This window comes from Amborella trichopoda, chromosome 13, assembly GCF_054954075.1.
Source record: "Amborella trichopoda isolate Santa Cruz 75 chromosome 13, AtrichopodaSantaCruz75HAP2 v2.0, whole genome shotgun sequence".
Taxonomy (NCBI): domain Eukaryota; kingdom Viridiplantae; phylum Streptophyta; class Magnoliopsida; order Amborellales; family Amborellaceae; genus Amborella; species Amborella trichopoda.
The window spans coordinates 31,819,189-31,845,074 of NC_142348.1; the positions used below are offsets into that span (position 1 = coordinate 31,819,189).

General features: G+C 38.8%; 1 protein-coding gene across 22 annotated transcripts in view; it reads left to right on the top strand.

Moving 5' to 3' along the window:
- Window positions 1-566: 566 nt before the first annotated feature.
- Window positions 567-25,886, top strand: part of FRA1 (P-loop containing nucleoside triphosphate hydrolases superfamily protein) — a 46,794-nt gene continuing 21,474 nt past the window's right edge. For 5 of the 22 annotated variants that reach the window (XM_088855499.1, XM_088855493.1, XM_088855497.1 and 2 more), the window contains exons 1-13: window positions 574-1,198; window positions 1,334-1,558; window positions 2,398-2,544; window positions 4,798-4,947; window positions 8,860-9,113; window positions 11,029-11,213; window positions 11,324-11,448; window positions 11,667-11,703; window positions 14,915-15,006; window positions 15,238-15,354; window positions 15,493-15,606; window positions 17,035-17,242; window positions 17,356-17,474. In XM_088855499.1, coding sequence (XP_088711625.1) covers window positions 1,430-1,558; window positions 2,398-2,544; window positions 4,798-4,947; window positions 8,860-9,113; window positions 11,029-11,213; window positions 11,324-11,448; window positions 11,667-11,703; window positions 14,915-15,006; window positions 15,238-15,354; window positions 15,493-15,606; window positions 17,035-17,242; window positions 17,356-17,474 — 1,677 coding nt within the window. In that variant the 5' untranslated portion in view covers window positions 574-1,198; window positions 1,334-1,429. Of the gene's footprint in view, window positions 1,559-2,397; window positions 2,545-4,797; window positions 4,948-8,859; window positions 9,114-11,028; window positions 11,214-11,323; window positions 11,449-11,666; window positions 11,704-14,914; window positions 15,007-15,237; window positions 15,355-15,492; window positions 15,607-17,034; window positions 17,243-17,355; window positions 17,475-25,886 lie in introns of all 22 variants that reach the window. The other 17 variants (XM_088855501.1, XM_088855503.1, XM_020670978.2 and 14 more) reach the window with 7 other exon arrangements.

Here is a 25,886-nt window from a genome sequence, read left to right on the forward strand (position 1 = left end):
CTATACTGTATGGGTAAGGTGCATATAAAAAACCTACTAGTGAAGGTTGTCCCTATCTTGAAAAACCTTCAAATAAATCATCTCAACCTCAAAATTCATAGACACGAAAGAAAAAAATGATATATATATATATATATATATATATATGAGAATTTTTATATAAGGTTTCAAACCTGTACTGTATGGGTAAGGTGTATATAAAAAACCTACTAGTGAAGCTTGTCCCTATCTAGGAAAACCCTCAAATAAATCATCTCAACTTTAAGATTCATAGACATGAAAGAAAAAAATGATTTCTAGTATTAAAAATTGTTCATTTTGTAACAAATTATCTCGACTGTCTATTCTCATATGTATATCGATATACTTGATTGTCATTATTTTTGGAACTTTAAAATTTATAATTGGGGCCAACAATACATTTTTATGTTATTGTAAGGTTACGTGGAACCAAAGGCACACTTTCAACATAGTATTGAGGGGGACTTTACTTCAATAGTATAAGGTTGACACTTCGTACAAACCTCACTCAAGATAAGTCGGTACTTGTGTGTGGTGGGAGAAGACTTGGGAGGGCAGGGTGGATTTACTTGCAAGAGATTTTTACTTGGTTACATGGTAAATAAAAGAGGAAAAAGGATGGGTTCGGTTGGAAGAGGCGGGGACAATGACTCATTTCCGCTTATACGTGTCCCTCTCTCATCAAATCCATCCGCTTGAGGAAGAGAGAGAGAATGAGAAGATTCATTCAAAAAAGAAGAAGAGAAGAGAAGAGTCGGGCAATGAATTGCTTAGCTTGCATTCTACTTTCTTCCACTACTTGCTGCACTGCACACACACAGCTCTCTCTCCTGCCCTTACGAAGAAGTGAATGAATGCTAGGAGGAGGGCGTGGGCCCCCCAGAAGCAGCCGTAGCCCATGTGAGGTGGGCCTCAACTCCAATGAGAGGAGGCGTTGCTTTGCGGTGCTTGGCCTCTGGAGCAAGGAAAAGTGTGAGAAGAGAGAGAAAGTCGTCCACCATTCCTCTCTCTCTAGGGCCAAACCTCTCTCTCTAGGGCCAAACCAGTCGTTTTCAAACCCAACAGCTTTCTTTCTCTCTCTCTTTCCTCCCCCCACTCTGATACAGTGGACAGTGTGTTGTGGTGTGCAGAGCAAGGAAAAATGAGAATGACAGGGACACTGGTTGTTGTCGCTGCAGTTAGTTAGCCTCCCCACCCTCTTTTCCTTTTCCCCACTTTTCTCCTTTTGCTACCCTTCATTAATCCCTATCTCTCTCCACTATCTATTCTTCTTTCCTATCGACTTACATTTTCATTCTTGGTCTTCTTCCAGATCTGATTTTGTGCTCTTGGATCCGTTTCGCAATGCTTGCGTAGCTAGATTCGTCGCCATCTCGGTCTCTGTCTCTGTCTCTTCTCCTCTCTCTGCATGATGGAAAACGGTGGCTCTGCTGAGGAATGCTGTGTGAAGGTTGCCGTCCATGTTCGCCCTCTCATCGGCGATGAACGCTCCCAAGGATGTAAAGACTGTGTCACTGTAATTCCTGCTAAACCCCAGGTATTAAAACATACTGAGCAAATAGGTTCACATGGCCTCCTTTTGTGTACTTTGTTGGCTTCAGTTGAATGTGGGCATTGGCTACGTGGGGATGTATTAGTGTGTTTGTTTCTTCGTATGTCCTTGATGACTAGATGTATCAGCTTGGGTCCTAAATTATTATGTCTTCTAATATGATGGGAGGCCGAAACCAGCTCTGTATTTTGCGGAGTATGGATAAATTTCCTTGGGGAATTTATTTCCTTTGTGATTCATTTTTTTGATGGGGAAAATATCTTCTGGTGGATTATTTTGACACTTGCGATAAAGATTTCTGTTAGTTTTTCTTTTCTTTTTCTTTTTTAATTAATCACCATTTTTTATTGGAGGAAGTTGGTTTTGGCGAGCGATATGGCGGTTCTTGGTAAAGGCCCATCACATTTCATGGTTCACACAGAACTGTTTTACTTGCCTTTCAAATACCTGGTAGTCTTCACTCATTTTATGAATATTGAATCACTGTTTTAAGGAGTTAGCTTCGCCCTCTGAATAGCATCTGATGATGGTGTGTTTAACATGCATATACCCTTTGTTTTCTTTGTAAAATTCATGGCTTTTCAGTCTTGCCGAGAACAACGTTATTGATTTTCCTAGTCATCTCCATCTCTATGTACTAGTACTTCTTCTTTTCAAAGTTGAAGGCACTATTCCTTTTGTTGAATCTTTACCCTAACATTTGTAAGCTATAGCACAACCTGAATGCATTTCTTATTTGAGTTGTCAACTTTTTTTCTTTTGCATTTTATTTTAAAACTAATACGATTTTTGAGATGTGGACATTGATCTATGGCAATTTATAGGTGCAAATTGGAACTCATTCTTTTACCTTCGACCATGTCTATGGAAGCTGTGGTTCACCATCCTCAGCCATGTTTGAAGAATGTGTCGCTCCACTTGTTGATGGTTTATTCCAAGGATATAATGCAACTGTTCTGGCATATGGACAGGTGATTTTGATTTCCTCCATTTTATGTTAATTGCAGTGCTTGAATACCCTTTGGGCCATCACCAAATTGATTGCTCTAATCAGTGTTCCAAAAAACGCTGGGCAGCGCCTAGGCGACCGGGGGGTCCTGGCTGCTCAGCACCTAGGCTCCGCCCATAACCTGGGCAGCGCCTAGGCGACCGGGGGGTCTTGGCTGCCCAGCACCTAGGCTCCGCCCAGAACCTGGGCAGCCTAACACCTAGGTTGAAGAAGAGGGGCATGGGCAGGGAATATGAGTATACATCATAAAATATTGGAAATCCCATAATCCAAAAAGTTCCAAACCATATTCGTAATAGATAGACTACTAGCACAAACAAAAATAAAATATAACAGTAATCAGTAAATTAATAAAGTTCCAAACCATATTCGTAATAGATAAACTACTAGCACAAAAAAAAATAAAATATAATAGTAATTAGTAAATTAATAATACAGTCACAATCCATAATCCATACCCCATAGACCATACTCCATGCTCCATAGTTCATATCCTTCCATAATCCATATTTCCATACAATGATACAACCATACAGGCATACACATAAGAGTAGATAGTAAAAACTAGAAAATAAAAAAACGAAAGCACACAGTCTAAGACTCAACACCAAGAGTCAAGTTTCTTCAGTCATCATCTGAAAAAGTAGGGTAAGCCTCATCATATGCATCAGATTCGAGGCCATCATCATCAGAATCATCTACGTCTTCAACATAATGCTTGTCCTCCTCTGTTTCTTTTGAATTTGCCTCGTCCTCTTCTGTTTCTTTTGAATTTGCCTCGTCCTTCTCTTCTTCGCCCCCCTTCTTACTATGTGTAGATGAGGCCCCATGAGTCTTGGTTGCTCTACCTAGTGCCTCTTCATCATTTTCTTGCTTTTTGTGTTCACTGAACTCAAATATTGCTTAGTCTCCTCCTTAGTAGCCTTAATAACATTTTTATACGGGCAATAGCCCCTTAATACCGGCAAGGTGTTTCTTGAACCGCTAAATACCCCATTAGTATCCTTTCCATAATAATTACATCTTGTACAATTTTTATCATTCAGATTCGGGTTATGACCATACTTTCAACCCAGATCACCCCACTTCTAGAAGAACCTAGAGAAGATATTTCCATATAACAAGGTTCATTTTCTTCTTTTTCTGGTTTTACTAAATTAAAATATTGTCTAATCTCATCCCTAATAGCTTCAGGATTGTTTTTATAAGAAACAATATTCCCTTTAATAGTGGCTAGGTGTTTCTTGAACCGGTTAATACCCTATTGGTATCTTTTTCATAAAAATTACACTTCATATAGTTTTTATCGTTTAGTTTCGGGTTATAACCATACTTCCAACCCGGATCACCATTTCTAGTAGAACCAAAAATAGCCTTATCTAAATGACAAGGTTTTTGTTATTGTTTTTGTTTTACCGAATTCATATATTGCTTAATCTCCTCTCTGATAGTTTCAAGAACATTTTTACAAGGGGCAACATTCCCCCTAATGCCGGCAAGGTAGTTTTTGAATTGGTTTATAACCCCATTAGTATCTTTTTTGCAATAATTACATTTTATGTAATTTTTGTCATTCAGAATTGGGTTATAACCATACTTCCAACTCGGATCTCCACTTCTAGAGGAACCCGAATAAGACATTGAAATAACAAATAAAATCTCAAATATGAAGATTTTTAACTAATGTTTTTGCTCGATCTTCAATATTCAATGTTTGACATGTTTCCCAATCTCAAATGCTTCCCAAAAACCTCTAATAAGCTTAAAAAATCATCAAAATCAACTCTCAAAAAAAAACGACGATGTTTGGATCTATTTTTTAAAACTTTGAAATACCTCTTAAAAATGTGAAAAAATGATTTTTTTGAATTTTTTTTCATTTTAAAGGTAAACAAAGGGGTTTAGGTCACACAATAACCTAAACCCCCTTTCTCCTAATTTAGAGGCAAAAAAGACAAAAAAACGCCCTTCAAGGAGAGGCATTTAAAAAAGACAAAAAAGCCCCTCAACGAGAGGCATTTTCCCCTAGGCGTTGGGAGCCCACCTAGGTGGGGTCCCAGGAGCCTAGGCAGGCTGCCTAGGGACTCCCTGCCTAGGATACCTACCTAGGCCTGGGCGATTCGTGCAAGCCCCCTGGCCCGCCGAGGTGGCTGCCTAGGCGCTAGGCAGGCCGCTTTTTAATTCATTGGCTCTAATAATTTAGTTTGTGTTGCAGACTGGTTCGGGCAAAACATACACCATGGGAACTGGTTATAGGGATGGATGCCGGGCCGGGCTTATACCTCAAGTAATGGACGCTCTATTTAACAAGATTGAAACCCTGAAGAGTAGGACTGAATTCCAGCTACGTGTTTCATTCATTGAGGTTCCTCAGCTCCAACTTTTGCTCTTTCTGTTCATTTCTCTATCTGTCCTATAGGTCATTTGCTATGTTAAGATTGCAATTATATTCACCTCTATAGTGTCAGTATGAACATTCTTCTTTGATCTGAGAATGATGTGATTTTTACTTGATATCAAGTATTTGCCTGCCTATGAGAAAACTGCATGAATTGATTTAAATCAAGAAAGTACTTCATAAGCTATTCAATTCTCACACATGGTTTATGAACTTGTTGGTCCAAAAGATGTTTGCAAATGAGTTGTACTTAATGGAAAATGGCATGGTGCTCACTTGGTATACGAGGTCTACTAAGGATCTTTATTTCATGCAGATTTAGGCTTTTCTAATATAATATTTTAAACCAAACCAGACAACAATCACATGTATTGTAAAAATTACTTCAAATAGAAAAAAGAACATTATAACACCATTGAGAGAAAATAATGGATTCTCTAGTAACGTTTCAAGATTGGGAGATGGTGAGTCTCGTACATGTCATTGAAAGGTCACCAAGAATCCATAGAAGTGGATAAAACGGAAGGGGAAAGAAAAAGAATTTTGAAAAAAAAGAAATTTGTATGTTAAGAATGTCCTAGGATGATCCTGTAGCCTGAAAGCGAGGATGAAGTCTGCCGGAAACAGAAAATATGCTTATTGGTTTTTGTGTTAGTCTTCTATTGTGTGGAGTATGTAACCTTCTCCTTTATGTTTATGATTACTATGGTGAATTCTGATCTTGTCACGGCATGAGACTTGGTGTTTGTGAAGTGAATTCTGATCTTGCCATGGCTTGACACTCGGTGATGGGCTTCTACAGTTTTGTGCGAAGTTTTATTTGCACATTGATACTAGCATGATATGAATGACATTTAAGCACATTGCAGCAGTCCCTTATAAGTTGTGGCCACTGGAGAATTTTTTATTTTTTCTACCAAGCTTTATACCAATTTGGGAATGGAATGTGTTGTCTGCAACAATAAAAATTTGTTTAGATGTGCAGCTTAACAAAAATGCATTTCTGATTTGCCAGTGCACTCGTTATATATGTTTACTTCTCTGATAAGTTATCATATGAGATGAAGTAAATAAATGACTTAAGAATAAGGAAAATAACTCCTGTCTAATCCTATCTATCGATAAAGGCAACATCCCATCCATTGTTACCCATCCTTGATACATCAGTTCAAGCATGCTAAATGCGATCCTAAACAACTGTCTAATTTCATGATCTCTTGTAATATATCCCCAATTCTTGAAGGACTGTCCTTAGTCCGCGAAGGGCTGCTTGACATTTAATTAACTGCCGAAGGTCATGTTTAGAGAATCTCCTCCCACAATTCGGGGCTAGAGAAAGAAAGCACAAAAGTCTTTGATAACCTCTGCCATAGTTGAGATGGCTACCTTAGTTACCATGAGAATGCCTTATTCGCTCCTCTAAAGTTAGTATCCTTCATCAAAACCCCAACATGGTGTACCCAGAGTGCTGAATAGTTGATTACTAAGGTTGTGACTGAAATATCCATCTCAAGGAAAATCCCACGTCTCCTTTACCCTGGTGGGAAATTCCTATTAACAATGGTTGCTCCAATGTTTCAAAAAACACTAGGCGGGCCCCTAGGCGGCCTGCCTGGTGCCCAGCACCTAGGTGCTCGGTAGGCACCTAGAAACTCAGGTGCCCTGAGGTGAAAAATTGTATATATGTCCTGTTAATATGTTTTTTTTGCATTTATATGTATTCTAACTAACTGTTTCCCCGCAAATATAAATGCATGGATATCGAAACATGTTCAAAACTCCAAATCATTGAAGATTTAGTGAAAAAAGTAAAAAACATGAGCGAGTCCATTGTGGATTAACTTCCAACCATCCAATCCAAACTGAGTATGGCACACTCCATACTGACACATGAACACGATCACAACCAGACAAGTTGAAAAGCAAAAGAGAAGTATAAAACCAATAGCCCAAATGTCCAACAATGTAAAGTAAGCTTATAGATGTTTCTTGAAATCGCATTTTTTTTTTTGATTCATAGATATCTCAAAAACAATAGATTTGGGGGACTAGATTCCATTATTATTATTATTATTATTATTAATTTTTCACTCTGGGGTTTTAAAATACCCCCAGTATCCTTTTATGAAAATATCATGTGTAAAAAATGACCCCAAGTGCCCTTAAGGGGCTATTTATTCTCAAAAAAAGGGCCCAATACCTTGGCACCCACCTAAGATTCGGTGGTGGGTGCCCGCCTGGGCGGGCACCTAGGTATTGGCACCTAGGGGCCCTGAGCTCCTTCATGCTGCCTAGGCGCTAGGCGGACCGTTTCTTTAAACAATGGTTTCCTCACATATACAAGTCACAAGATACGCTATCTCCCCAATCAGAGGTCATGAATCAAGCTCAACTTAGAAACTACACCTCCATTGCCCTTAGTCCTCGTATTTCGTTTCACTGTATATTGTTTTTTCTCATTCCATGCTCCTCTCAAAAAAATAGCCAACAGACAAGAACTCCAAAGTATCTAACCTTAAAAGGGCTTGTAAATGTTGGATTTAACAATTCGTTAGGAATATGGGATTACACATATTATGTGGCGAGGTAGGATTTACTCCTATGCCCTCCAAAAGTTGCAGTGAAATAGCACACTTCTTCTGTTTCTTTGGAAAATCTGGAGGCTTGGGATCCCCACACCCAAGAAAGTTGTTCCCTGGTCTGGATTTTGTCCTCGATGATCAGCCTGCAGAAAATCACCACTCTTCCTTGGGCAGTAGGGAGTCCTCCAGTCCAAATCTCCATTGGGGATTGCTCTCGTTGTCCATACTTTCTTGAAGAGCATTTTTTGACAGAGCAACTTTGTCTGTATAAATTGGCAACAAGTATGCATCCATTTGGTGATGTGATGCTTTACATGATTTAAGGATCTATGTTCTTCTGTGGTTCAATGTGATGAAGCTACTCTACATGATGGTGTATGAAATTGTTTCACACTATATCCTCAATCAAATGTTTTAAAGCAATGTTTCACTACTTAGCTCGGCTGCGGAACTTGGTCCCTATCAATGATGAGTCACTTGGGTGAGTATAAGACTCCATGTCAACTTGCCCCAGTCTGGCCGAGCAGCCTAATGACCTAAAAGACCCAAAAAAATAAAAACATTCCTAAGAAGTCCGGAAAAATCAGTGAGAGATAGAAAATGATAAAAAAAAAGAAGAAAACGATATTAAAGATGAGGAAAAGTTCTCACAAATAAAAATCCACAGAGCTGGTTATAGATCATATTTTCAGAAAAAGGAGAAAAACTAGAAAATAGAAAAATCATTGAAAAGCATAAAACCGTAAACAAGTATAAATAAAACTAAATGTAACTCAAGTACAATTGATTTTATCAAAGATTAAATCAATTATATATAAAATATAACTAATAATATATTAATTACATACCCTCTGAGTTTGGGGGAGTTTTGGGCTTGGCACCCTGTCAAGCCTAAGTAACTCAGGCGAGTCCAAGTGGATTCACCTGGTTGTCAAACACTGTTTTAAAGAGAAAGTAACCAATAAAAGAAACTAATATTCCTGAGGGTTTTTTTCCCTGGAGGCATGCATGATTGAACCACCAAACAACTTTGGATGCTGTGGGTTTCTCAAGATGCTTTGAATGGTGAAGAGGGCGTCTGAATCTGTTATTGTTGTATACTAATTTCATGCTAATAAACTTTGTCACAATGTTTTGAGAAACATATATTTTTCCTGGCCTTTGACAATGATGATTGATTTTTTCTTTTGTTTCTGCTGTTAGTCATTGATATCTCTATGTGATATTTTATGCATGGTCTGCTATCGGTTGTCCCTTGTCATGGCAAATAAATCTTACTGGAACTTTCTGTGTTAAGATCCTGAAAGAGGAGGTGCGAGACTTGCTTGATCCTGCATCTGCTGGAAAATCCGATACACTTAATGGCCATGCTGGGAAAGTCACAGTCCCAGGGAAGCCACCAATACAAATCCGAGAGACATCGAATGGAGTGATTACACTTGCAGGATCAACAGAAATTGATGTCAGCACACAAAAGGAAATGGCTGCATGTCTGGAACAAGGATCATTGAGTAGAGCCACAGGAAGCACAAACATGAACAGTCAGTCAAGGTAATGAGTCCCATCTTCTCAATTACTTGCATGAAAATGATAACCACGTCCTCTTTTACGATGGTAGTCCATAAGGATTGGCTTTATGGTTTTCTTTTTGGCAAACCCACGATTGGAGGGTTTTAAATTTTGCTTTATGTGCTATGATGTGTTATTATTATGCCTGGACATGCATTGGACATCAGTTTCCTGAACTTAATGTCTATGTTATTATGGTAAATTTTGTCCCTCTCTGCTTATTTTGTTTGTAAATAAGTGTTACGATACCAATTGAAAGTTGGCCTAAGAGATTGAGCAATACAGATCATTAATGCAGACAGAACAATGTATAGCAAATCGTGAATCTGAGTCAATTTTACATCAGTTAACTCTGTTGTAGTCGTCCAAATGTCAACATGGATGCTATTTCTTTCGTAGAAGTGGGAATTCATTTCTTTTTTGGTTGAAGTATTCTGACAATTTTTAAAAGTGGGAATACTTATCTTATATAAGCATAATGACATTCATGCTGCACATCTTATCATGGACTTTGCTGTTGTCATTGTTTAGGTGATTATTTGAAATTTGGTTAGTGGAGGATGCAAGGCAAACAATTCGCATTTGAACTCCTTTGCTTCGGTTTCAAGTGTGGATGCAAGTCCCAATAGTTCTTTCGGGTTTGTCTCCTCTGCCCAATGTGGGAGCATTTTAGTTTCTCCTTTTTGCGAGAGAAAGTGGAGCACGATTTAGTCCTTTTGTACCCCCACTTTCCCTTGCTTGATCTTGGTACAGCTGTTGATCGTTCAGGGTGGATGCTTGGACTTTGTCCCCTTGCAGTCTACATAATTCTATGCAATTTGTCCTGTACTCTTCGAAGTTCAATTTTAGGATGTAGGCTTGCTAAGAACTCAAAGACCGTTTGTTGCCCAATCTACTTTTTAGTATCATCAATGGTGGGATTAATTGGTTAATAGTGGACTAGCTCTTTCCGCTTACGCCTTAATATCCCATAATTCTGCAGTCATCTCCCCTTGTTGCAAATCCACTATTTCATGATGCGGTTGGTGAATCCTAGCTGGATCATCTTGTTATATGTCTTGTCTACTGCCTCTAATATATCCTTTGCATTTCTATGGAGCAACAATCTCCTGCTGATACTTGGCTGCATGGAATGTCGAAGCCATGCCATTATAGTCTTATTCTCACTTTCCTATTCATCATGGGGTTGATCATCTATGGAGGCTCTTTCGTCTTCCCCATGATGCACCCAATTTTCTCCGGCTTCCTATTAATATTTTGGCAGACTAGGACCATTCTAGATAGTTTGCAGACTAGGACCATTCTAGATAGTTTGTTCCATCTAACTTAACTGGAGTGATCATCAATCTTGGATGGGTAGGTTGATTGCTCCTAAAGAAATATTATGCTTGATTTCTTACTTTTTCCTCTTTCTAACTCAATACCCTAAGTCCTTTCCTAAGGCACTAATTCCTTGGTTTTCAAAGCATGAAAAAGACCCCTTTTAGTGGTTTGATTGGACAAGAAGGATATGGAAATATAGTAGGATACTATACAAAGGACATTAGTAAACTTTGGTACAGATTGAGTTTCCAAGAATGTGAGAACTCTCTTTAATCAACTTTTTTATAGATTGAGTTCCCAAGAGTGTGAGCATTCTTGGTCAATGTGCCTTATCATCACATGCTCCGTCATATAACATCATCAGTCTGACCATTTGAGGAAAAAAAATATCATTGTTCTGATGTTGTCAATCTGTGGACTCACTGTTATCAATTTGTACGTCCACAAATTTCTACTGCTTAATTTCTATGTTTAGATAATGGAAAAAATTATTGCAATAGTGATAGAGTGTTACTTGTCGTTAATTTATCCTGTATCTTATGGTGTTCATGGTGTTATGTTTTATGTTTAATAGTCGTTCGCATGCAATCTTCACAATCACTGTGGAGCAGATGCGTAAATGGGATATTGCTGGTGGGGAGGCTGGCTCACTAGATGATGGTGGAGAAGATTATTTATGTGCTAAGCTCCATTTGGTAGATCTTGCTGGATCAGAGCGTGCCAAAAGGACAGGATCCGATGGTCTTCGTTTTAAAGAGGGTATACTATCACTTTCTCAGAATATTGAAACTTTGATTCGAAGAAATTCTTATTTTTCTTACCAGAAAAAACGAGCGCCCTTATTTCTTCATTGTTCTAATATGTATCAGGAGTTCATATTAATAAGGGGCTTCTTGCTCTTGGCAATGTCATAAGTGCACTTGGAGACGAGAAAAAGCGAAAAGAGGGTGTACATGTGCCATACAGGGACAGCAAACTTACTCGTCTCTTGCAGGTTTGATATCCATCCACCATGATGTTCGATATCTTTTTAAGGGTGTTTGTGAGATTTATTTGGTGTTAAATAATTTTGCTTTATATGCAAAGGCTTGAAATGTATCGCTTGGATATATTTGGTCCATGGGAAGAACATATTCACTTGCTCAGCTTTCTCAATGCTTGTGATGATTTAATTAAGTTTAATCACCTAAAATTATTTATGTTTTGTGGCAGGACTCACTTGGGGGGAACAGCAGAACTGTCATGATAGGTAATAGTGTTTCTTCTGAGCCAGGACTATGAATATGTAAAATTGTCTTGTGAAACGGAGATTGGCAATTTAGTTCAATTTAAGTGAACAGCAGAGATAAAACACATGGCATGATTCACTTCTATTATTTTAACATTTGTGGCAAAAAAAACTTTCATGCTTCCAGAAGTAGAAAAAGAAACTGCTAATTCCATTGCCTCATATAACTACAGTATGCATTATGCTTTTATCTCTTGTTTATGCATCTGGACATATTAGTAATGCTTCCTTTGTTGCAATGAAATCAACATGATTCGTCTCAATATCAAAGGAGGTAATTATAGATAGGTATACTTTATTCTTTTAGAAGACAGGAACTTTAACCAGCCTTTATGTCTTCTAGCTGATATAGCTGGTAGAAAATGATTAATTGAAAAGAAGAAAGAAAAACTGGCACAGAAAGTTCTTTTTGAGGGTGTTGATCATTCATTTATTGTTCTGTGTCTTTATGATTCTTTATTAGCAACATTAGGAAACTGTCTTTGCTAAGTTTTTGGTTACCAGATAGCATCAGTCATCTACCATGAGGCCGAAGGGCATTCTGGGAATCTGCTCCTGAACTCATGCCATTATCAGAATATTTGAAATGGCCAAACTGAAATTAAATGGCGATTGTTTTCTTCAAATTTCTGGCCTTTTCAGAATGCTTGGTAAGCCTTCGAAGAAGTTGAGTGTATTGATATCTATAAATTGGTAACTGTTGTGAATGAGTGTATTGATCCTCCAAAACTTCTCTGTCATCTGAATATTGCCCTTCATGAGATGAGTTTATAGAACTCTGTGCAATTTAGAATGAGATATCTTTCAAGAAGTGGCATGTGGCCTTGATTAGATATTTTGGAAGCTCTATTTGGACTCTGGAGCTCATGCCAGAATTCTGAAAAGTATATGTTGCTTGCCGGGGTATTGAGGCTGCTGAATGGAGGAACTGAGAAGTGTATGGATACAGTCTCTGAAGCTGGAGATTTCTAGCGAAGCTAGTTATTCCGTTACTTATTATCAAGTTTTGGGGTCGAGCAAAATATTGAATGATGGATGACTCAGTTCGGCCCTTAAGAAAATCCAAATGCCAAAAGAGACTGAAATTTGTTTTAGATGTCAAATAAGATGGTTGGCCACTGGGCAGTTGGTTGCTTGCTGTTGTGAAGGAATGAATGGTTGATGAGGCAGCTGGTAGTAACCTATGAGGTTTGCAGGGGAATTGTCCAAATAGAAGGTGAAAAGGCCTAAGGAGTATAATGTTCTTTTGGGCCTTGCACATACTGCTATCTACTAGCCAGTTGGATCATTAAGGGTAATGACTGAGCAAGTTGCTGAGGACACAAGGCTGCAATTTACATATTAGAAAGAGTTACTGTTCTTAGTGGATGCTGTCCTTCCCTTCAAAAAATCAAAGAAAGGAAAACCAAAAAGAATCCTGTCCTTTCTATTTCTTGAATGCCTTGAAGAATATAATGGTTTGCAAAAGCATATATTTTATTCTACCTTTCATAGATGGATTCATCCTTGTGGAAATCTTATTCAGTTTAAATCACAATTAGATCGGAAGAACTAAGTGATCAGGTGCTTATTTAATTGAGACCTCACAATATCGGGCCATACCATTTGAAAGCCACAAGGTTGGTATAATGGCTGTATTTTCTCCATGAATGAATTGAGACCTTACAATTAGGGCTGTACCACTTGAATCTTTTGTCAAGGGGATCTATAAGATCTATAGCAGAGGATCTATACACTAGTTTAACTCTTTGAAAAAAGCATGCACACCATGCATAAATGTCATCCAAAAATTCAGGACTTCAAGGGCATGATGTTGACGCAAATCTAGCAGAAACATTTTGTTTGAAAGATACAAGATCAATTTTTAGTGCTGACAAAGCAATATATATTATCCGAGGTTAACCTCTAAACATGTGAATGTCATTGATGATTTACCAATTCAGAAAAATCATTCATGCTTGGCACATCTGTTCAGACCAGAGTGAATGATCTGGGGTTCTACTGTCCTAACTACATTAATGCTACGTTTTTGGTGGATATGGTGATCATAACAGGATGGATCCAAGTCGGATGCAGTTGCAGTAGTTGACTGTCTTTCAAGAGAAAAAAAGAAGTCATGCAGTTTTATAGCAGTTCAATTTTAAACGAAATACTTGATTAATCTGAAAGTGTGGATTGGGGTGTCTTTTTATGAGAAATAGCTGGTGGGATACCCAATAAGGACATAGTTGAGGAAGCTAGCGGTTGTCAAGAGTTGTCAGCTATGATGCATGGATGCTTCAAAATGGGTGGTTTATGTTTCAGATGCTTCAAATTTTGAAGTTCAAGAGCATATGTAAAATCATGGGAAAACTGATGTCATAGCCATATCCAGAGTTGCGTCATGCATCATTGGTTGGCTGTACTTGCAATGAAGTCTCAGGAGTTATGGCAAAAGGGACCGGAGATGTCCCCTGAAGTGAACCAGCAGCAGATTGCACATGGACAGTTGCAAATAAATGGAAAATGTGTAAACAGAAAAAGTGGTGATAGAGTGAGAAAGGACAACCCTGCAATCTTGCTAGAATGATGGAGAACATGTGTTAACTATATTTCACATTTTTTCCCTGCATCTTACTTCCACTCTTTTATGTTTCTGCTACGTTTTTCCCATGTTTTTTTTGCCTGAGTCCTTTAATTTATTACATTTCTCACAACATTATATTGGGTCTCTTATGTATGGTTGACCGTTCTCTAATACATCATGTTACTGATTATTGTTTGCTTGAAACGTTCTGTCACTTGTCTCCCCGACCACTTCCCAAATTCATTGTGCAGTCTACAACTATAAGTTCTTATTTGAACTCTTAGCAACTAATGGTTAAATACATTTAAAAGTTCTTTGCATTTAACAATTTAGTCTTCCTGTCATGTTTATTGTGGTCTAGTAAGTGACAGATATGTGTTGCACTTTGCACAATGCCAGGAAATAATACTCTCTCACATTGTAGTCTTTCTATTTTAGAAACATGCACATAGTTGCATGTTTAAACTACAGGAATCTTCAATCTTACGAAAAGTGAGGTTTTGTTACCCTTCTAGTTCTTAAATACGTTAGCTCATTTCTTTGTTGTTTTTGGACCTATAGTCTACTACTGTTCTTCTAACATTTCCTAACATTCCTCTATTTCAGCTTGTATAAGTCCAGCAGATATTAATGCAGAGGAAACTCTGAATACTCTCAAATATGCTAACCGAGCTCGCAATATTCAGAATAAACCCATTGTGAGTTGCCTCTGTGATGGGTAAATGGATTCTTTGTTTGTAATTATTTTAACTGCTATAGATGCAGAGCATCAATCAGAATATTACCCTTGAAAGAGGCTCGCTTTCTAAAGAAGTCAGCACTTTCTGCTTCTAACTTTGCAGTCATTTATACATGTGAAATGAGGATATTTTATGTTGTTTGGGCTTTTCATACCAGTGGTTAACTTGTGAGTGCTTGTTATTCTTTAGGTCAATCGAGATCCAGTCTCAAGTGAAATGCAACGGATGCGCCAGCAACTTGAGTATTTACAAGCAGAGCTAATTTGTGCTCGTGGAGGAGGAGGTGTTTCGCCAGATGAAATACAGGTATCACTCATGTTCTGGGTTGCTGAGAAACCTGCCATCTTAGTTGATCTGTTTTGCAGGAATTCAATGAGCTGAGAAGGCCTTTACATGTACTAGTTATTTGGATAATTAAATGATTTTTGTTGGTCGTGCATATAGGTTTTTAAGGACAGGATATCCTGGCTTGAGGCTACTAATGAAGAACTATGTCGAGAACTTAACGAATATCGCAGTAGATTCTTGCAGATGGAGCAGCGTGGAGTGGATACTCAGGTTTACAAATTCCTGCTCTCCGCTGATTTCCTTAATCTTTAAATCTTACCTACTTCTGACAATGTATTGTTCACTTTAAACTGAATATGATCATGATGTCTGCAAATCACTTCCTCTTTATTTATTTATTTTTTGTTGTTGCTCAGGTTTACAAATTTCTGCTCTCCATTGATTTCCTTAGTCTTTAAATCTTACCTACTTCTGACAAATGTATTGTTCACTTTAAACTGAATATGATCATGATGTCTGCAAATCACTTCCTCTTTATTTATTTATTTATTGTTGTTGCTCTTGTATGTGTTTATGCGTTTTGGTAAATGTATACTATCTAAAAAACTGGCCGGATTGGCTTGTTTTGGCTTTTTAGGGCAAACTTCAAGGGTTAGAGCTCGTCACCTCCCTTACCCAAACTGATATGTCTATCACTGAGCCGAAGCCTAAGGGACAGTAATGCTACCTACCCTATATTGACTGGTTTCAGTCTCTAGGGGATATTGATTAACAAAGCTGCTGATGATTGGAAATTTTCTTTTTAACTGTGCTCTATTTTCTTTTTGTTTACTCGGGATAATTAGTCTCACTTTCTCCAAAAATGATAGTTAGTCTCATTTTATATTTATATTCTTCTATGGGTGACTATAGTTGGGTTACACCTAAACTAGCTGTAAGAGGAACCTTTTGGAACTGTCACATTTTTCGTAAAGCTGTCAGTGTGAGCGTTTCTCAAAACTTGGCCGAATCAACTTGGACTTGGCAGAGTTACTCGGCCACGACACCCTGCCAAGGCAAGTATAATGTACATAATTGGGTCGATAAAAAACTCATGAAAAAATATAAATTTTGTTGCTAAAATGTAATAGATGATGTATACATAAGTTTCTATATAAATTTTATGTTTTTTATGATGATTTAAGAAATTTTTTTATTATATGCTCTGTTGTTTTTTTCTTTTTTTGGATTTTTCTCAAATTTTTGAGCTATAAATCAATTTGGTCCATATTCCACCTTGTAATTTTTTCTTTGTAGATTTTTATTGCTGTTTATAACTTTTTTTTTCTTTTTATTGTTTTTTAACAACCTTTTACATTTTATTTTGCAAATTTTGAGCCCTTTTGGCCTCATTCATGATCTGGGCAAGGCCACTTGGACTCACCTGAGCTACTCAGCCAGGGAACGTGCTGAGTTTCATGCCTGCTATGAATTTTTGACCACTGAGCATGAGTCTTTAGTTTATTGGAGAATGCGAAACTGGGCCATTAGGTTGCTTTCGTTCTCTCTTTGTTTATAACTTTTATTAGCTTTGGCAGACATCTTAAATGCAATAAAGCAAGTAACTTATGCATGGTGAATGAAAGGAATTAAAAACCAGCTTATTGATTGGCTTGGTCTACGAAGAAAATGCTAATTGGTTTTTATGCGATACTGCAGAATGGTGATGGCTACTTCTCAAAGGCAGAGAGGACAGAATTTGGAAGGCAGAGTGCTGACTCCTCTGATTATCATATGTGTGAACCTTTTACTGGTCGATCCCTCGTTCCTTTCCAGGATGTATCCTTAAAACCATGTTTGCCAGTTAGTGGCATTCTATCTAACCATCTGGTGCCAATGGAAATAGGAAGGATTGCCCTTAGTTCTGGTAATCTAGCTGATTCTTTTTGGAATATGCCACCATCCATGTTTTTGTTTTACCTAGTGACTTTTTATTATTGGATGTGCCCATGATCTTTATTCGAAGTACAAATGCTTCAGCAGGTGACAATGCCAAAGAGATGGATGAAGAAGCTGCAAAAGAGTGGGAACATACAATCTTACAAGATTCGATGGACAAAGAGCTGAATGAGCTAAATAAACGTCTTGAACAAAAAGAGGTACAACTCTTTCTGCTTAGTATATGAACATTTAAACATTTTATAAATGTTGGAAGGCCACATTTATAAGAAATGTTGGAAGGCCTGCTTAGTGAGTAAAGGCAGGCCACAGGTTGGAAGTGGTTGTTCTCATTCATTATCGTAACTAAGAAATGATATGTAACATTTGTTTAGCTGTCATTTTGTCTCGTAAAGAAAATTTTCTGAAAATAATGAGTACTTTTCCTGGATGGGAGCTCTATTATGTTGAGGCCATTGTGAAAGGCTATAGATGTTGCCTCATCTCTCCGTATTGTTCGCTACATCTGACTAAATTGTCATGGAAGTTTGTAAATCCTTTTATCAAAAGAATGAACATATTTATCGGGGTGCTTTCCTTTTTGTTTTTTATCATTGGGTCTCCTTGCCAGCAACTTAAGTGTGTATGTTGTGTGGGCATCCTGTCTGTAGTCTGGGATTTTTCTATGTAAATCATGCTTGACTGAACTCACCTTCTATGGACACAAATGGCTATACTACTGTTTCCAACCCTAGCCCCAATCCTATGTTTGAACTCATACCTGTTGTATCTTATGCTACTCCTGACCCTTTAGAGCCATGCTAGTGTTACCATAACATCTCCCCAATAGGATTACGTGGAATATTTTCTTTCATTGGTAGAGAGTATGAATGCAAAAGTTAGCTCATCTGATAAATTCAAGAGCAGTCTGGCTTTAAGATGTGGCATGAGCAAGCCTAGGCCTGGTCCATGGCCATTATCCAACCGTTTGGTGTGGAGCTCCACTCCATTGTTACCAATATTAGTTGGCAGAATACTCTCTTTTCCAAGTTCGAGAAATAAATAAAGTTGATAAGTTAGGCATCTATGACTGATAATCAATTAAGGTTACTAGATGTGGTTGGTTTAATGGCAACATGTTAATGTCTTCCAATGATGTTCTTTAAGAAGTCCCAGCTTGTAGATAAGATCGAATTCTTTTGTAAGTCTGTGAAGCCAAGTGAACATTGACTGTGGCTATTAGGGAAGCTGCTGCCCTAGCAACTGTCATTTTCCTCAAGTATCCAGTTGTTGCTTTGCTGCCCATATTGTGGTAAATCCATGAGCATTGTTATTTTGGTAAATCCACGAGCATTGCTATCTTAGGCTGTTTCCCTACTTCCCTGCATATCATTGGATCTCTCCTTTCCCAGTTTGGCAACTACAAGCTAAATTATTATTCACACAAGATTGCGATTCATTGTCATATGATAATTCATCTCATGGAGTTAAATGGCGGCATCATTGCAAGGCTTCAGCTCATCTATGATTGGATCTTCATCATTGTATCTCACATTAATTTATTGCTTTTCATTTGCATGTGATTATATATGTTGTAGTTTAATAAATTTTTGATATTAGGTATTGTGCTTTCCTTGTTAACATACACGAATCTAGAAGAGACAGACTGCTGAAAGTCTATCCGATGCTGATCCATGTCCAAACTTAGTTAGTTAAAATGATAAGTAGAGATGGGAGAGACTCTTTACTCACAGATCGTCGCCCAGGGGCTGGCTTATATCTGTGTAAACTAGAGAGACATTGGAAATCATAGGAAAATATGAATAAATACCTTTTGGAGGATTTTAGAAGAAGGATGAATAATAAGGGAAAGTAATGAAAATGAGAGAAAAGGAAGAGAATAATACCTAGAAGCTCGGTACCTAGGCCCGGCGCCCAAAGTTGGGCCCCAGATCAGATGAGTATGAGTTTGTGCTCCTTCACCTTTGACTTTGGCTCAACCAGTAGCTTTGTGAATTCTGGGATAGAGTTTTGAAGCTAGGAATGTTCGTCTAGGGCTTGAATGCTAGAAGGAATGTATTTTCCAGGTTTGGTCTGAGTTCACCTAGGGTTTTTCTGTGGTTTGTTGTGTTGGAATTGAGGAGGCTAGTGTTAGTTTCTGCCTATTTTGGAGGATTCTCCTAAAAATCACTTGAAGAGGCCTATAAATGGGTGAAGGCCCTTAAATCAAGAGGCGTCCCTATATTAAATTTGCATTGTCCTTGCCTTAGCAGCTTGTTATGCGTCATTGCCAGAGGTTTATTCCGCGTCACTAAGCCCTCCAGCCTTCAGATTTTGCTACGTGGCTGGTGATTTTCTTCGGCAACTGTCCAACAAGATTTCGGGTCTTATGTCTTGCAGTTTTAGATTTTTTCCTTGATAGACTGGGATCTTCTTTATCTTTGGTTTTGATTCTTCTAAAAATAGGTTCTATGTGAATATTTAGGGAATAATTGGTTGCTAGACTGTGGTTGGTGTGTGGACTACAGTTTGGTTCACTATGTTAGTGTGATCCCTAGGTTTTAGTCTTGTAGGTTTGTGGAAATCCCTCAAGGCAAAATTCAGGCGGGGTGTCTACAGTTGTCCCTCTTTGTTGCTCCCTGTTATTCAAGAAACTGGTGAGCAACAACGAAGGGGAATTGAGGAGGCTAGTGTTAGTTTCTGCCTATTTTGGAGGATCCTCCTAAAAATCAGTTGAAGAGGCCTATAAATGGGTGAAGGCCCTCAAGAGGCGTCCCTATATTAAATTTGCATTGTCCTTGCCTTAGGAGCTTGTTATGCGTCATTGCCAGAGGTTCATTCTGCGTTACTAAGCTCTCCAGCCTTCAGATTTTGCTACGTGGCTGGTGATTTTCTTCGGCAACTGTCTAACAAGATTTCGGGTCTTATGTCTTGCAGTTTTAGATTTTTTCCTTGATAGACTGGGATCTTCTTTATCTTTGGTTTTGATTCTCCTAAAAATAGGTTCTATGTGAATATTTAGGGAATAGTTGGTTGCCAAACTGTGGTTGGGGTGTAGATTACAGTGTGGTTCACTATGTTAGTGTGGTCCCTAGGTTTTAGGCTTGTAGGGTTGTGGAAATCCCTTAAGGAAAAATTCAGGCGGGGTGTCTACAGTTGTCCCTCTTTGTTGCTCCCTGTTATTCAAGAAACAAGTGGGCAACAAAGAAGGGGATACCTGCAACAATGGAGTTTCACTTGAATACCTAACATCCAGGATATTACAGAGTGCCGGTGTTAAGATCCTTAAGACTTCATTTGGCAATGCTTTGAGGCCATGGTCATTCGCTTGTTTGCAAGGCACCCCGCCAATCTTTTGTCACCACTTCATGGTGATGGCCATTCTGGCTAGGTCCTTAAATTCCACCGCTTCAAGGAGATGGTCAGCCATTGCTGAATCACCTTGATCACCCTGGCACTTAACTGCCAACACTTCGAAGCATTGGTCAGCTGTTGTCAGCATGTCTTGACTCGAGGTATTAGTTTTCAACTGAATATATGGATTTAGAATGAAATTATGGAGAAAATTCTGGTAATGGAATTCCCATCATAGTTTGGCTCCTAAGGCTTTCTAAAGTTTAGTTAGGTTTTAAGGGTAAGATTTTAACTGGGATTAAAGGTTTTCGGTTTCTGTTAGTCTCTTTCTCTCACTCATTCATTCTTGATTGAACCTTTGGTTCAGGCAATCCTCTCGGATTCTTATGACGTATGGGATGGTCCGACGGTGTCATCATTTTTGGGGCCTGATCCCACTCCTTCATTTTAGACAACTTTTTAGAAGTTTTGTAAGTAGGGAGAAATTTAGAGAAGAGACCGATGCCAGTTTTTAAAATGAAAGTTAAAAGTTTTTTAAAATGATAGTTAAAGTTATAGAAAACACCTATGCCAAATTTTGAAAACCCAAAATTAGGGTTGACCTGTGATAGTTTGAAACTTGAAATTAAAAATTTACATTTGAAAGATTCTTTTAGTAAAAAAAACGGATTTTTAAAAATGCTTTTGAAAAGGGAGGTTTTAAAATGTTTTTGGAAAAGGCTGGTCTTATAGTTTCACTCCTTGCCTTTGGTGGAATTTTGAAATTCTATTTTATTTTATTCATTTAGGGAGTTTAATCTACCCAAAACCCAACTTAAAAGCTAAATTTTAGAAAACAAGATGCCCCTTGTGTTTTGCCTTAAGTTTTGAATTGGGTCAATTAATTTTCATATATGAGTTGTGAAAACCTTTGCTGGGACTTTGGGGATTAGGAATCATCAAGTATTCTCTTGTCCTTAAATCTCGATTCTCATGTCACAATCTAAGAAGAAGTTCTTCGATCATTGCCCTTGGTGCTTGGGATCTCTTTAGATTTTCATTTTTGTACCCTCCATTGATCCTTTTAGATTCGAATGGCTCAAGGTCCTTCAGTTCTACTTGGAGAACTCCTTACCTATGGTCCGTCAAACTAATACCCCTTGATTTACTTTGCGGGCACTAGATCGATTCTTTAGTTGTATTTCTTTCTTGTTGTCTTGAAGACTTGGATGCCCTTCTCTGACTTCCTTCTGGGAGTTAAGGAGTCTTCTTGATTCACTTGAGCATTTGGGAACCTTCCTTGACTTTATTTGAGATTTAAAGGTGTTTTTTTGATTTCCTTGAGGATTTGGATGCTTTCTTTGACTTTCTAATGGAGTCAGGGCATCCTGTTGATTTACTTGAGGATGGACACCTTTTTTTCTTCTTCTTTACCCCCTTTTTTCTTGAAAGTCGGTGGCCATATGATTTGACTCTTTGAATCTTTGGCGCTCTTTCTTTTAACTCTGACTTAGGTGGATGTCTGCTCGTGGATGAAGTCTTGATTTCCCCCTTCTTGGAGAACCAGTGGTGCCCCTCTTTGTTGCATGTCACTTAGGACTAGGTAAAGGACCTTCTTGTATGGACTCTGGACTACAACCCTGCTCCCCAGGTAGCAGGGAGTTTCTTATTTTGGTTATCCTTAGATCACCCTTGCCCCTAGGTTGTTATCTATCATTTCTTCGATGGTGGTTGCTGAACTCTTGTCAAACTCCCTTTGAACTACTTTCATTTGAACCATGAATTTTTGGACTCGAAATCACTATAAGTTTCCTTGTCCTTCAATTTGTTGCCCGGGTTGCTAAGTTCAATGGATTATTTCTTTTAAAAGGGTTTATCGTCAACTACCCTAAATTATTTATAACTTTATATTTTTAAAAGTGTTTTAAATTGATTTGGGGCTAAATTTTTTAACTAAATGCCACCATGATGGGGGTGTTAAAAAAGCTGGTGCCGCAGGTTGCCTAGGACTATCCAGTTTGTGGCTTCTCGACCTCGTGATGCCTATTGGTATTTCTAGAGATATGAGACTCATAGACAGTATTCGGTCTTGGTGTACTGGTGTTGCTTTTAAAAGGTTTATTCGAAAATATGTTAATTTTTTGCTAAAATGGGCTTCAATGCCTTGGAGCATGAGAACTACGTAGGAGTGAATGCCTTGCTTGGTTTTTAAAAGGGGCAAGCGATCACCCTACTCCCTTCTTATGGTCCCTCTCAGTGAGAACCTAGGGTTGTTCTTGTGTAATTACCTCTTTTTTGAGCTCATCCTTGATGCTCAAGTCATAGGACTCTTGGACAAGGATTGAATTGCATGAGTATTCGATTGCCTTGCTGCTGGTTGGGAGCGCTGGATGAGGCATTGACATCACCTATTGTCCATGTTGGGGAGTTCTCTTGAAATGAGGTCGCCCCTATCAATGGCCTGGGTGGAGCTGCTCCTATTAGGTTTTCTTCATTATACGAGTCTGCCCTTATCAATTGGTCAGCTGGGGCAACCTCTATTGGTTCTCCTTCATGGATGTGGACTTGTGTCCTATTAGGGAGATCATTCTGAATTTGTGGTGTCACTGTTAGAGAAGACATGCCCCAATTCCCATTATCCTTTAGGGATTCTTCTATTTCCAGTTCTTAATCCTTCTTAAGTGGATTGTTAGCCTGGGCAGGAAGCTTGATTGATCCCTCTAGTTTGGTTCCTCATCTCACTTGGGTGGGCTTTCTAGAAAGTCTGGCGAAGGCAGCTCGGGTGGGCCTCTTAGAATTTCTATGAGATACATCTCTTCATCCAAATTTGAAGAGGTTGGAGTGTTTGAGTCCATTTTTTGACTTGGATGTACTTCCCATGAGTCTTTCTTCAATATGAGGATGGAATGTTCCCCTTGTAGGTTTATATCCTTGGTTATCAAGGGAGCTCCCTGTGGGATAACTTGCTCATCATCTTCCTTTTGGGTTATGGCCTGATGCTAAGGTAATCCTCATGATCGTGATCTTGGGGATCCCTAGCTATAGATCTTGGGGGCCATGTTCCTCTCGTGCCCCAAGGTCATATTGGACGATCTTCCAATCTGGGTTGGGTTCTTGGTTCATTATTCTTGACTAGGTTAGCATCTGCTGTTGTTGAGGCGACCGGAGTCCTTTCTTCTTCTTCATATGTCTGGGAAACATTATCGGCCTCCTTCTCCTTGATGCTTATAGTGCCTTTGTTGATAAGTTCCTGGACTACATGCCTGAAGTCGAAGCATTCATCGATGTTGTGGTGTAGTTTTGGTGCTGTACACCACTTTGATTCGTCCCCAATGGGGAGAGGAGTCCAAACCTCGGCAATTTTACAAGCTTTCGCTTGAGTAAAAGCTTAAGAACATCATTTGTTGGTTCATCGATGGGTGTGAATTCCCTAGGCATCGGACTTTGCGACCACCATGTGTATGAGTGATCCGTGTGTTAAGGCTGTTTTGGAGATATAACCTCGGGATGAAATTTCAGCCCTTCAATTTCAACTTGGCATACCTCACTCCGAGTGAGGACTCACTCTCGTCTTGCCATTGCATAGGTGTGGGTAATACTTGATCGTCCAATGATTTTGATGCTGTCTGCACGCATCATCGCCCTTTCATAAAGTTCAACCCTTTCTATCACAGAATCAAATGAGAAGGGTGGATTCCCCTTGCTGAAGAAGGATTTGTACTTAACCCTTACATTCTCAATGACAGTATTGATTCTCGCGGGATCAGAAAGTGAGCACTCCATGACCTCTGAAGCACTTTCTTTAAACTGGGCAATGTAGTAGTTGAAGGATTCGCTGACCTTTTGGCTTGTAGCCCTTAGCTTGTCGAGGGAGACTGGTCGACACTTTGCCTCTCATTAGTGTGTGGCAAAATGTCTGAACATCTTGTTAGGTGTGACATGTGGGTGATTTTTCATTCTCTCTCGGTGCCATATGAGCGGCTCTTCTGATAGGTTGTATTAGAGCATCGCCTTAAGGCGGTAGGGCCTATTGCTCAAGGCTCGAACCGTGAGGAGGGAGGATTGGACATGCAACTCTGTATCCCCTTTTCCGTGAATGTATCTGAATTTCGGCATGATGAATCTGGCTTGGGAGGTCTTCTAATTTCCTAAGGATCTCTTGGACGTAAGCTCTAGGGGTTGATATTTGAGAAGTCTCGGGTCTCCATTCTTTCTAGGCCACCCTGAAGGGTTTTCATGTTTTCTTCCATCTTGCTTAACTGAACCGTCGGCATAATGGTGACTGGGTTAGCCGATTGGTTGCCTAATCTAGATTGTTGTGCTTGATGAGTTGGTTGACTAGGTTGCCCTAAAGGTTGGTTGATGGCCTGCGAGTTTGTTAAGCTGAATTAGCCGGCTGTTTGATATCCGGATGGTGCAGTCATGACTTGCCAAGCTATGAAAGAAAGCTTGCAATACCGATTGTTCACTGGATGGTTTTGAACCTCCTTGGCTCAAATGTTGATGACTTGAGCTAGATCCCTTATTAGATGCGTGACCCTTGGTGGGTGATCCTTGGTTTGAGCTTCAAGTCGATATTTGGTCATGGGGGTTAACCCGGTCCGAGCTGGTTGGCTAGAGATGGTCCAAGGCTTGGACTCTGGTTGATAGACTGACACGATGTTACTTGAATATTTGATCGGAGCCCCTAATGACTAATGGTGCTCTGGGCCGTGTAGGGTTGGTGATCCACAATTCTAATGTAGGTCAAGAGTTAGGTGATTCAAAAATTTTATTTTTAGTTTTTAGTTTCATGGATGTGGCTGTACGTTTTAGTTTTTTTTGTTGGGGTTAATTTTTTAGGAATTATAATATGGGGTTAATTTTGAACACTTACTTTCTTTTTCATGTCACTATTTACTATTCATGAGTTACTGTTTACAGGGGCATTTTTTAAATTTTTACTATTGTTTAGGGGTATTTTAGAGTCTTACATTTTTTACATAGATCTTAAGTTAATTTTAGCATTTCATAGGCTTGTAAAAGGTGGGATGTTTCATGATGGGGTGCTTATGTTATTGGAATGAATTTTATTTTATGAATGAAAAAAGTTCTTGTGGTTTGATTTACAACCATGCTTTTTCGTCCATTATTATTAATTTTTTCTTGTTTGAGGTTTGTCAAAAAGTTGGATTCAATTTTCCACCTTTCTGTCCTGCATCAAGTGGTATCAATAGCTCGGTTTGAAGACGATTAGAGATTGTGATGGTTGGTTGTGGAGGTCTTAGTTGTTGGGATGCGGATCTGATTCATTTGCGTAA